The sequence below is a fragment of the Meles meles genome, chromosome 1 (genome assembly GCF_922984935.1).
Source record: "Meles meles chromosome 1, mMelMel3.1 paternal haplotype, whole genome shotgun sequence".
Taxonomy (NCBI): Eukaryota; Metazoa; Chordata; class Mammalia; order Carnivora; family Mustelidae; genus Meles; species Meles meles.
The window spans coordinates 22,672,252-22,685,507 of NC_060066.1; the positions used below are offsets into that span (position 1 = coordinate 22,672,252).

General features: G+C 38.6%; 1 protein-coding gene across 2 annotated transcripts in view; it reads left to right on the top strand.

Moving 5' to 3' along the window:
- Positions 1–245: 245 nt before the first annotated feature.
- RAD21 (RAD21 cohesin complex component) overlaps positions 246–13,256 on the top strand; it is a 30,332-nt gene continuing 17,321 nt past the window's right edge. Inside the window, exons 1-2 of one of the 2 annotated variants that reach the window (XM_046016514.1) lie at positions 246–433; positions 8,119–8,293. In XM_046016514.1, coding sequence (XP_045872470.1) covers positions 8,150–8,293 — 144 coding nt within the window. In that variant the 5' untranslated portion in view covers positions 246–433; positions 8,119–8,149. Of the gene's footprint in view, positions 434–721; positions 857–8,118; positions 8,294–13,256 lie in introns of those variants that run through there. The other variant, XM_046016522.1, reaches the window with a different exon arrangement.

The window sequence follows — 13,256 nt, forward strand, 5'->3', positions numbered from 1 at the left end:
CTATCTGCCAGGTCCACAACACTTGAAGACCCTCTGGCAAGAGAATCACTTTTGCGCTTGCTCAGTTTGGGGCCGCACAACCAGAGGGCGGTGGGGGGTGGGGGGTGGGTTCCGAAGAAAAGGAAATGGTCACTGCGCCTGCGTCGCTCCTTCTAGGGCTCAGGCTGGCTGCGCAGGCGCATAGATACCATTTTGACCGTAAACATCCTGCCGATTTGAACCGAGGATTTGGGCGGCAGGAAGAGCCGCGGCGTAACGGCAGCCATCTTGTTTGTTTGAGTGAATCGGAAAGGAGGCGGTGGCTGTTGCCGCGGCGGGTGCTGCTCCGAAGCTACACCTCACAGGGGCTTCCCCCCCTTTCCCCGCCCCCTCCCCCGACCCTTTTCCCCTCCCCAGGCCACCCAGCCCGCCCAGCTCCCTGGCGGAGAGCAAGGTAAGATACTGGGCCAGCCCCTCTTATCCTAGGGCTCCCTCCGCCTACCCCTTCCCTGCTGCCTTGCTGTCTAAGAGCTGGACCAGGGGGGCCGGGGTGGGGGGAGAGGACGAGGGAGAAGAGCACTCGCTGCGCCCCAAGACGGTGGCCGTGCTGCCACCCTCCGAGCTCCGGAACGGCAGCGCCTCCCGCCCAGGCCTCTTCCCCTGGGCCCGCCCTCGACCAGGTCCCGCGCAGCCTGGGCCCGCAGTATCGCTTGTTTGGTAGCAAATGGTTCTGGTCCGTTCCAAGGCGGAAAAAGCCGTTACTCCGCTAGTCCTCCGGGAGCCGCATCTCCTGGAGGAGGTAGAGGAAACCCTGCGCCGCAGAGGGAGAGGCGGAGGTTTGAACGAGCCCGCTCTGGGGACCGGGCCGCCTACTCCGGTAAAAATGGCTGTCTAGGAAGACGCGGGGCGGGAGGCGGCGGCGGGTCGGCGCCCGTGTTGGCAGCTCCGAGGGGGCAGCAACCGTGCGCCCAGCTTGGGTTCGGGGGTCGGAGATGTGCGGGCATAGCCTTCGCGGGCCCTGTGGGGCCTCAACACCGCCGCGGGCACCTCTCCAGGGATTGCTGCTGTTCCCCCTCCCCCTTTTTAAAGGAAAATTTTGTTGGGAATATTAAATATTGGACAGACCAATAGAAAACCCGACCAAGGGAAGTTGCTTTTGATTCCTAGGGAATTAGCCTAATTGGTCCCCCACCCCGACTTTTTTAATGATTAGGATATTGAGTGTTTTGATGCTGATACAGGGACGCTTTGGGAAGGTGTGTGTTCTGACAAATACTTGACGTCTTTTTTGCTCGCCGGGAAAGATTGATCTGCTGTGATAGAGCGGGGTGTCACTGTCTCGCGCTGCCAGACCTAGCAGCCTCCTTCAAATTTGAAAGAAGAAAACGCTGGAGGGCTTGTCTGCCCACCCCATGATTTGTTAGGCTGTCTTAAGCGTTCAAAAACGCGTTTGTGTTTTTTTAAGGTTTTCTGGTGAAGGCTTGTGTTGATCGGCTGTCTTTGCAAGCGAAGATTAATATTTGCTCTCATAATGCTGTTTAGAATCATCACTGAATTCCAGAAAAAAAAAAAATCTTACTTTCATAAAATGAATGCAAATGCCAGTGACTTGTGTGAGTCGGCAGAATTTTGGAGACGGGGACTGGAGAAGCTTTCCTTAGTTGTAGTCATTAAATTTCCTTTTTTAATGTTGAAGGCAACTCATAATTATTTTTTAATAAAAGACACTGATGACATATACCATATCCAGTGATTAAATTATTAACAGTTCGTAAATGGTTGAGGTGAGAGCAGTGCATAACTAATGGACATCGTGCGTTTTATACAAAATTAGAATTACATTGGTGAAGTGTAACCTAATTTAATTTTTTTGTTATTTATAAAGACAGTACATTAGTACACTCAGGAATTAAGTTTTCCACTTAGAGTGGCGTATGTTTAAAGTATTTTTAAAGTTGACTTTTTCTTTCCTGATGAATTTCTATTTACTGGAACACATATTCTGAGGAATTTTATCTTTTACAATTTTGTACAGAAGGGAAATTTCTAATTTTTGAGAAATAAAGGTTTTGTGTTATTTGTTTAAATGTGATGTCAGATTGTTAGGCATTATTATGCTGACATGTATATGCTCTGCTGTGTGATTTTTTTCAAAGTTACTGTTTACTTACATCTAGTGGGATTGTGTTTGCTGTTCCGTATCGTTCTCATAACCCTGCTTGGTAAATATCCTCAATTAATAGATGTGTAAGCTAACACTCAAATGTTAAGTAACTTTTAACCCTTACTGAAGAACTAAGGAGGGAGCCGAATTTGAATCTAGGACCTTCTGATTGTAAAACTCTTGTTCAAAGAATGTTAGTACCAGTGTTAGTGTGCAGGGTTGGAATTAACTTCTGTTCTTTTTTTTTTTTTTTTTTTTAAATATTTTCTTTATTTGACAGAGAGAAATCATAACTAGGCAGAGAGGCAGGCAGAGAGAGAGGAGGAAGCAGGCTCCCTGCGGAGCAGAGAGCCCCGTGTGGGGCTCGATCCCAGGACCCTGGGATCATGACCTGAGCCGAAGGCAGAGGCTTTAACCCACTGAGCCACCCAGGCGCCCCTTAACTTCTGTTCTTGAGACACTCCCCAGTCCCTCAGAGATAATTACATGAGTTAGGTATAGTTCTCCGAAGTTAGTAAATCCCTGAATTTCAGTCTTCAGAGTGTTTATAGTTTGTGAAAATGAACCACACAGACTAAGTAGCTTAACTTTACCGTTAATGGCAAAGCAGGATTATGTCTTGACATCCAGTATATTGGTATTTACTTTGAGTACGTGATATTTGTGTATGTTCCCCAGTTAACAGTACAAAAAGGTAGGTCGCACTTTCCCAGCAGGCTCACCTTCCAAAGGTAACCAGTGTCATCCGTTTCATTTGTATGCCACAGATATTTTATGCAAGAGCATGAAGTATATATTAGAGCCCTCCTTTTAGGAAAAAAAAATATATATATATGTATATCATAGTTTAAGGCCACACAAAATTCTGTTATATGGCTGTATTTTGTTAAAATTCATGCTGGTAGGGCAACACAGTGTTGCAGTTAGAGATGTGGGCTCTGAAATTCAAGTTCCCACTTGCATTATATGCTAGTGACCTTTGGCACATTGTCCTCTCCTTTTCTCTGTTTTCCGGTCTGTAAAATGGGCTAGTACTTATACAACGGTCATGGAGAAGATGGACACACAAAATTCTTAGATCTTATTGAGATTTTTAAGATTTTTTTGTTGTTATAAATATTTTACCCCTCCAAGTATATCTTTGGCATTGTTACTGGAAGTGCATTTTCTGGTTTAAAAGTATCAGTGTTTGAGGTTTTCATAAGATGTTGGCAAATTGCCCTTCAAAGAGGTTATACCAATTTATACAACCATTATCCTGCCCTGTTTTCTAACAGTGAAATACCATAATTCATATTGTAAAAACATGAAATTACTTTTTAGGATATATTGAGAAAAGTTTGCTGCTTTAGGAAAAAATGAGAAATCATGAAATTGCTAAACTCTGCTCTGGGACCAAATGCAGGCTTTATGCTAAGATCTTTTGCAAAGGATTAACAGAGATATACAGAAATTAAAAATCTACAGAGATTAATCAACTTCTTTTTTAAGATTGGTTAAAGGATAGTGATACTAAGGAAAAAGATTGTTTAGAAGCAATGATTATACTTTCTCCATATTTAGATATAAGCCAGTACTTGATCCACCACTGTTCTTCAGGCTTCCTTTAGTTATTAGGGTGATTTCCTCTTGCTAATTGTTTCCCAGAATAATTTTAGCACCACTCTACTTTAGTTACCCCCGTCCCATGCCAGGAAAGCATCTATTTAGGAATCTCTGCCTCCGCATAGCTGGGATATTTTAGGCATGGTACTCTGACTAGGAGCTTAAGTCCTGGCCATGAGCTACTGACACCTGTTGAAAAGAGCCAGTGTTAATTTTTAAAATCTCTAGAATTTTTTACATGTGTCAATTATGAGATCACTTGGTGTATTTCATTTCCTTATTAAGTATGTATTATTGCAGTGAGCAATATTCTAAGAGCTAAATATTAAGGAGATTTTTTTTTTGAGTACAGCTATCTTCTGCAGTGAAACTTGGGACGTCTTATGTATGACAGTGACCGTGTTTCTAAGAACAGACTGCCATATTGAATTTCTACAAAATCCTGTAGACTTTATAGTGCTGTTGATGGAGCTTAATTTTCATACTAACAAATGTTTAGGCTTAAAGTAAAAATAAAAACACTGCTTTGCAACATAGATTCTTTCGTTATGGGAAGCATATTTTGAACTATAAAATACTGCTGAGCAGGATATAAGATACATTTGAGGTGTTACTTAGTTCTTCTACCTTAGAGTTTTTGATATGAATTTTTCCTAGTTTCATATTCCTTAGTTCTTTTCTTCACATTTGAGAGAAAGAGTTCACAGCATTGAGCAATTGATGAAGTCTGTTTTTTTTTCCTTTGGACACAATTTTTCTTGTGTAAATTAGAGATCCCCTGGGAGCATCTGGTTCAGCAAATGAGAATTTCAGGACCCTTTGCCATTAAGTGAGAGGAGGCAAACCTGACTGAATTACTTTTGCGCCACCACCCTCCACCCTTTCAGACATTTTTGACAGACGTCTCTTGCTTATGATATGTTTAACTAATAAATATTTTCTGTATATCATTGGAAAGAAATTCTATATATCACTGGAAAGAATTAAAGACTTAATTCACAGTAAAGTAAGCAAAGTCTCATTTTAAAATTTACAGTCTCTCTAAAAACATGAAAATTAGTGTTTATTTACTTTGGATTTTTTTAAGCTAATTCAAAAAGGAATTTTTGTTCTAACTAGCAGTGTATAAGGGTTGAAACTTCTGTATATCCTCATTGGACTTTGGTATTGCCATTACTTTTTATTTTAGGTCTTATAATAGATGTGCAGTGATTTCTCATGGGTCTAAATTTGCATTTTCTTAATGACTGGTGATGGTGAGCATCTTTTCTTGTTCTTATTTGCCATTGTTATGTCCTTTTCTGTGAAATTTCTTTTGCCTGTTTCCTAATTAGACTTTTTTTTTTTTTTTAATTTATTTGACAGAGAGATCACAAGTAGGCAGAGAGGCAGGCAGAGAGAGAGGAGGAAGCAGCCTCCCTGCGGAGCAGAGAGCCCGATGCGGGACTCGATCCCAGGACCCTGAGATCATGACCTGAGCCGAAAGCAGCGGCTTAATCCACTGAGCCACCCAGGCGCCCCGCTAATTAGACTTTTTTACTTGAGTTTTTAGAATTCTTTGTTCTGGATCCAAGTCCCTGTCAGATTACGTCATTTTCAATTTTTTCCCCCATTTTGTACCTTATCTTTACATTTTCAGCTCTTTCCTAGAACAGAATTTCCTTATTTGTTTTTTTTTTTCCTTTATGGGACATGTTTTTAGTGCTCATCTGAAAAAACTTACTGGGGTGCCTGGTTGGCTCAGTCAGTTAAGCCTCTCCCTTCTGCTCAGGTTGTGATCCCCGGGAGCCTACCCAGCAAGGAGTCTGCTTCTCCCTCTCCTCCGGCTTGTGTGTTTGAGCACATGCGCTCGCTCTGGTGCGCTCACTCTCTTATTCTCTCTCAAAAAAAAAAAAAAAAAAAAATGTGTGTGTGTGTTTATACACCAAGCTTTAGGTATACCAAAGGTTTTTCCCTCTGTTTTTTTCTGAAAATTACAAACTTTTACATTTAAGTCTGTGATTTATTTTGAGTTGCTTTTTATATAATGTGTGAGGTTTGGATTGGGATTCTTTTTTTCCCCACCTGTGGATTATGTCCAGTCACCCAAGCATTATTTGTTGAAAAAACTATCCTTTCCCTTTTGTCAAGCTTCTTCATCTTTGTGAAAAATCAGTTGGACTTACTTAAGTGGATTTCTGGGTTCCCTATCCTATTGCATTATCTGTGTCTTTTTCTGTCTGCCATATAGTGTTGGCTATTGTAGCTATGTAAATCTTGAAATTGGTTAGACAAATTCATCCCAATTCTTTAAAAAAAAAAAAAAAAGCTATTCTCATTCCTTTGCTTTTCCATGTAAATTTTAGAAACATCTTGTGAATAGCTATAAGAAAACTCACTAGGATTTTGGTAGGTGTTAAAGTTTCTTTTAAAATTAAACATACACTTACCATGCTACCCAGCAGTCATACGTCGGGACATTTGTCCCAGAGAAATGAAAACTCTGTTCACTAAAATTCTGTATACACAGATACTTATAGCAGCTTTACTTGAAACAGCCTCAAGCTAGAAGTAACCAAATATCTTTCAATAAATGATTGACAAAGCAAATAGTGGTATATCCATCTCATGGAATGCTACTCGGTGATAAAAAGGAACATACTACTGATACTTGGAATAATTTGGTTGGATTGCAAAGAGTGTTAGAGGTTGAATCCAAAGGGTCACATACTGTATGATTCCATTTACGTAACATTTTCAAAATGACAAAATTAGAGATAGAGAACAGAGTGTTGGTTGGTGGGGCTTAGGAATGGTAGAGAGGAAAGAATGGGTGTGACAATTTAAAAGGATGGGAGAGGGAGAGCATTGTGTTGATGAATTAGTTTTGCATTTTATTTGCTTACGATGTTGGTTACACAAATCTGCACATGTGATAAAATGGTGTAGAATTATATATACACATTGTACCAATGTCACTGGCCTGGTCTTGATACTATATGTATATAAGATGTCACCATTGGGGGGAAAGTAGTTAAAGGATAAGTGGGACCTCTCTGTACTATTTCTGGGACTCCTGCAAATCTACAATTTTTTCAAGGTCAAAAATGTTTTAAAAATGTTTAAGTACTTCTCATGTGGTATAGATGTGCTTGAGTTTATTTATGTGAAAATATGACATACATCTTCTAGTTCTGGGTGTTTTAGAAAAAAATGCATCTGGCAAAATAGATTTTTTTAATCTTCTGTGAAAGAGGGAAAATAATATAAGGGAACTATTGGGGTGCCTGGGTGGCTCAGTGGGTTGGTTAAAGCCTCTGCCTTCGACTCGCGTCATGATCTCAGGGTCCTGGGATCGAGCCCCACATCAGGCTCTCTGCTCAGCGGGGAGCCTGCTTCCTTCTCTCTCTTCTCTGCCTGCCTCTCTGCCTACTTGTGATCTCTGTCTGTCGAGTAAATAAATAAAATCTTAAAAAAAATAATATAAGGGAACTATCAACACAGGAAATACAGGAAACATGCACAATTAATGTACTCTCCAAGCTGGAGTTTTTAAGCTGCTTTTTTTTTTCCTTTATGTATTTATAACAGCTTGCTGAAAGAAAAATAAAATGTGAATAACACTTACATTTCTACTAAGGCTATTTCAGTCATAACATAAATATTATCCTATGTCATTGTCTTGAATATAGTATTTAAATTATAACTGGACGAGTGCTTTTCAAGTTCCTGAGTTGGGAAAACTATATATAAAATAGCTTTTAAGCCTCAGTTTTTCTAACTAGTCACCTGTAAAATGGAGCCGACCCACCTTCTTATCTTTATTTGGTACAATATGAAATCTGTATTTTCACAGTGCTTGTCAAGAGATAGTAGTTATTGTATAAAGCATCTAGGTGAGTATCAATTGTTAATGGGATTCTTTAAAAAATGGAAATTTACACATTAATTAATATCTGTTCCTGAGTGTTTTTCTTCTTGGACATAGTTTTCTTGCCATGAACAATGTATTACCTAGCTTTTGGCCACAGTCAGACTCTACAGTCAGTAATCAAGGTAGGAATGGAATGAACACTTGATGGAACTTCAGAATGAGCAAGAGTTGTCTGGTGACAATTTTTACTAAAAAACTAAACAAAATCCTGGTACTTTTATTTGGAGTATAGAAATGGTTTGGCTCCTGTCCCTTCAGCTCCTAATATTTTGAGGTTTTTTCCTTCCCCTCTCAAAACTAAGCAGTAGGTTCTTTTAAATGTGTATTGTACTTTACTCAAACCTTTCATAGTTCTTATATTTAAAAGAATTGAAAACTTTTATTTTCAAATTTCTTACATGTCTTGATAAATCTTTGTTTTCATATGGTATTTATATTAACTCTTTTTCCCTTTCAGGTTTCCTCCTGTTTCATAATCAGTCGGAACAATGTTCTACGCACATTTTGTCCTCAGTAAGAGAGGGCCTCTGGCCAAAATTTGGCTAGCGGCCCATTGGGATAAGAAGCTAACCAAAGCCCATGTGTTTGAGTGTAATTTAGAGAGCAGTGTGGAGAGTATCATCTCACCAAAGGTATGTTTGATATTGATACTTTTTATTCAGTTTGATTGTTTACTGATCTGTAAAATAGAATTCTGTAAAATTAGGTTAACATCTGTGTATATTAGAGGCAAAGAAAAATTTGTAGATTATCCATAGTTCCAGTTTGATATGCTGTTCCCTTTAAAAATTCTGTAAGTGCACTGATACTTTGATTCATGGTAGATAAGAATGAGATCAGGCAGTACCCAGAAATTTTATATTTGTCTTTCTAGATGTTTTTGTACTAAAATATGTATGTAAGTGTTTCTAATTTGGAAATTTTAAAAATATTCAAAGAAAGGATCCATTAATTGGGAAAGGTTGTAGGGATCAAGATCTAATTATCTTATCCACCTGGTAAATAGTGTCCATAATGCTTGTTCCTCCTCAGCTCCAAGACCTACTTGCTCAAAAATACCCAGATTCTTACTGTTTCTTGAAGATAATCCCACTTTTTCCCTGTCTCAGAACTTTTATACTTGCTGTGCTCTTCTCCTAAGTATTTAATTACTCCCACTAGAATGGAGGCCTCATGAAAGTCCTTACCTTATCTGCCTGTTTACTGCTCTGTACCTAGAGGAGCTTTTACTGACATCCTCTGAAACTGTTCTGAAGCAGTGGTTTTTCACCCTTGAATTTCACAAATAGTGTAACTAAGTAAACCAGGGTTTTTGTATTGCCAAGAAAGGACTTTAGAACACACAATTACATCTATTAACATCATTAGCACTTCATTGAAAAGCAGATACATTGACTTCAAAAATGTGTAAGGACTAATCTCAAAGGAAAAGTTCTTAAATACGATTTTATAGAAATCTGTGTTTTAATGGTCCCTTCTTGGACTTTGTATTAACACACAAACATACCCATTGTCCTATTGAGAAAATGTTTCAGATCACAGCTGTCTGGACCAGCATTGTGAGCTACTCTTAGATTTGGCAGTTTGGATGCTGCTGGTTGCCATAGTGTGTTAAATAAGAGTAATTCTTGATTGCTGAAAGAGCAAGAGGATCTGAAAGGAATAAAGCTGGGATCTAGACGAGACTTGTTCAGAAAAGTCGTGTGGGAAAGGGTATGTTTTACGTGAGAAAGTGAAAGTTTGTATTTTTAATTAGAGCTGAATTATAAAATTTCCATCTGTCTGGAATTTTGGCTGGTTTTAGAGTTAGAGTTGGTGGAATTTGTTACTAAAGACATTTCTGTCATGTTAAAATTTCTAAGACAATATTAAAATAAAAACTTTACAGACCGGAAAATAGGTGATCTCTAGTCCTACAACTTAGAGAAACCTTTAGTGTTTTGGCATGCCTTCTAAAACGTGTCCATGTTTTTTACAAATAATTTTTCTCCTTATTCTATGTGTACACAACTCCATTATACGTTTTGTAACAAGTCTCTGTTCAGGAAAACTTCTGCTCATAGCTTTATCATCATTTTTGATATTGCATTGTACTGTGTCCTAGTCTCTTATCCACAGATTAAATACAAAAAACGGGAACAGACTTGACTGACAGAAGTTGAAGTGAGGTCACTTGTATATTCATATATTCAGTATAGAACCACTAATGGCTATGATTATTAGAAACTGCTCTAAATAGATGCTACTGGGAGTGTCTTTTTTTTTTTTTTTTTAATATTTTATTTATTTGACAGAGAGAAATCACAACTAGGCAGAGAGGCAGGCAGAGAGAGAGGAGGAGGCAGGCTCCCCACGGAGCAGAGAGCCCAGGACCCTGAGATCATGACCTGAGCCGAAGGCAGAGGCTTTAACCCACTGAGCCACCCATGCGCCCCCTGGGAGTGTCTTAATATCCATTACATGTGCCACATTATCTTTATGACCAAGAGGCTCTGAATTCCAAAACACCTAAGATTTAAGATAAAGGATTATGGACCTGTAATTCGTTGTTCTGATTGTACATGATTTATTTTACCAGTCTCTTCTTTGGATAATATATATTTTTTTTCATAATTTCTTGAATTTTAATTCCTTTGACCCTGTACAGTGTATTAAAATATATAAAAGAAAAAATATATACAAAAGATTTCTTTAGGTAGTAGGACTACAGGTTTATTTTTGTCTTCTTAAAAAATAACCATTGAGGGGCACCTGGGTGGCTCAGTGGGTTAAAGCCTCTGCCTTCAGCTCAGGTCATGATCCCAGGGTCCTGGGATCAAGCCCCGCATCGGGCTCTCTGCTCAGCGGCAAGCCTGCTTCCTCCTCTCTCTCTCTCTCTCTCTGTGCCTACTTTTGATCTCTCTCTGTCAAATAAATAAATTAAAAAAAAATAATAACCATTGAATAAATACTGCTTGCAAATATTTTGTTCACATCTGGTCTTTCTTGACTTAATTTTTATGTGAGATTAAAATACATCAAAACCAGTATTGCATAGAGAAGCTTCATGTTCAGTGATCTTTTGTTCATATCTGTAAGTTTTCCCTTAATGTTGGTGTTTAGGAATATAATCAATGGGCCAAGTGATAAGACTTCTGATAGACATTCGTGGTTTGCTGCATAGGGAGATAGTACCAGTTTGCACTGCTCGTCAAATTGTATGATAATATGAAGTTTTCTACTTTTTATAGATATGCTTACTGAGGTAAGTGAATGGAAAAAGGAGCTGTTTTCTTGAAATTAATATGTGCAGCTAATCTTTTTAACATCTATAAACATATTGAGGGTGATTTGGCTTAAAAGGATAACAAATTTTTTGTAGTATGTGCAGAGTATTTTGTACCCTGTTAGGCTACAAAAGAGTACAAGACAATCTGATAATAAGGTATGTATGAATAGCCACAAAGCACGGCACGCGGTTTAGGAATAATGTAAAAGACTAGACTGTGTGTGAGAGAAAGAATAACTTATTTTTTAAAAACCATTTCTAAGTGGGTTATTTGATCTTGTTTTCTTTTGGTAGACTATAAAGATACCTCCACAGAGTGAACTGACTTGAAATTTCTAATGTTTGCTCTTGGTGTGCAGTTGTTGTGGGTGAATGTCGGTTTAGTTGTTTCCAGCAAGTGTCAGATATATAGCTCAGTTGCAGCTTGCTTTCTGCCCCTTTACCCCCATCCCTCTGCTGGAACAGCCACTGGTTACCCTTGTAGAGCTTTCTCTGCATATATAGCCCATGTTCCTTGTTACACCTACACTCTTAACATGAGCTAGCTCAACAGATATGGCATACTTCGTTTTACCTACTCAACTCTGAACCAACTAATATACAGGGAAAGTTTTTGCCCATACTCCACCTTTTCTCATAGTTTTTAATCCTTTACAAGATAATTGCATGCAAAGGGTTTTGAACCCCTCATCCTTTTTTTTTTTTTTTAATTAATTATTTATTTATTTTTTTATAAACATATAATGTATTTTTATCCCCAGGGGTACAGGTCTGTGAATCGCCAGGTTTACACACTTCACAGCACTCACGATAGCACACACCCTCCCCAATGTCCGTAACCCCACTCCCCCTCTCCCAACCCTCCCTCCCCCCAGCAACCCTCAGTTTGTTTTGTGAGATTAAGAGTCACTTATGGCTTGTCCCCCTCATCCTTTCTTAAGTGAAGGTGCAGTCAGTATTTTAAATTTCCTAAGACCACCTCATAAAAGTAGATTCTCTTTTTCCATAAGGTTCAATATTTTAATTGGGTATTTTCATATCAAGGATTTTTCATATGATAAGTCCTAGATTTGGTCACAAGTTTATACTTTTAGATACCTAAGAATTTATAGCAGTAAATTTCAAAATTTTTGCTTTAAGTCATGTGAATTTTTTCATAAATGTAGAACCTGAGAGTCATTACAAATAGAATCCTAGGCTGCTATAGACAGTAGACATACAACTTAAAAATATACTGTTTCATTTTTTAAGTAACAATGTATTAATCATAACTTAAGCAAATGATTAACAGCTTTATTTGCTACTTCAGAAATTGAGGACTTTATGGTATGATTTGGAAAATGATCTGGGGAAGTTTGAGTTCATGTTGTCTTGCTCTCAAAAAATTTTCTGTATTATATTTTGGATATATAATTTTGAATCATTCTGAACTTTGAATTCATTCTGTTGAGAAATGAATCATCCTGTTTTTTGATTTTTGAATCATTCTGTTTAGATTGGGTATTTACTTTTCTTTCTTTTCCCAACTACTGTATCTCATCCCACACAGTAGATCTCACATAAGTGCTGAATGAGATCTATCTTTAAAAAAAGGAAAAAACAGGCTGAAGAGTATATTTTCTTGTGAAAAAAGATGGGTTACCATTACCCCTTATTAGTTTGCCTTCCAGTCAACTAATAAAACTCGGTGAAAAATGGCTTAAACAATAAGGAAATTAATACTTAACCAGAAATGTAGAAATAGGGAGATTTAGGATTATTCGAGCAGTTCAGTGATGTCATTCATCTAAGGACTCACCAGTTTTGTTTTTTTTTTTCTTTTTAAAGATTCATTTATTTATTTTGCTCGGGAGGTGGGGGCAGAGGAAGAGGGAGAGAGTCCCAAGCAGACTCCACACTAAGCACAGAGCCCCATGCAGGGCTCAATCTCACAACCCTGAGATCATGACTTGAGCTGAAACCAAGAGTTGGGTACCCAGCTGATTGAGCCACCCAGGCACCCCAGGACTCACTAATCTTAACATTGGTTTCTTGTCCTTGTACTTAGGGCTTCATGACTACAAACGGCTCCAAACCCCACCTACTCACAATATAGAAAGGGAGAAGAAAGAGGCAGGTGTTCTTTTATTGGGAAAATCTTTCCCAGAAACTGGCCTACTTTGCTCCTCTTTCTTGTTGATTGAACTGGGCTTTGTGCCGGCTCAAGAAGCATTAGCGAAGAGGAATGAGTCAGTTCTTCAGGGCTGGGGACATTCACTTCCCAACAAAATCAGAGTTTGGTTAGCCAGCAAGGAGCAACAGTTATGGAGTAGCAACCAGAGTGTTCC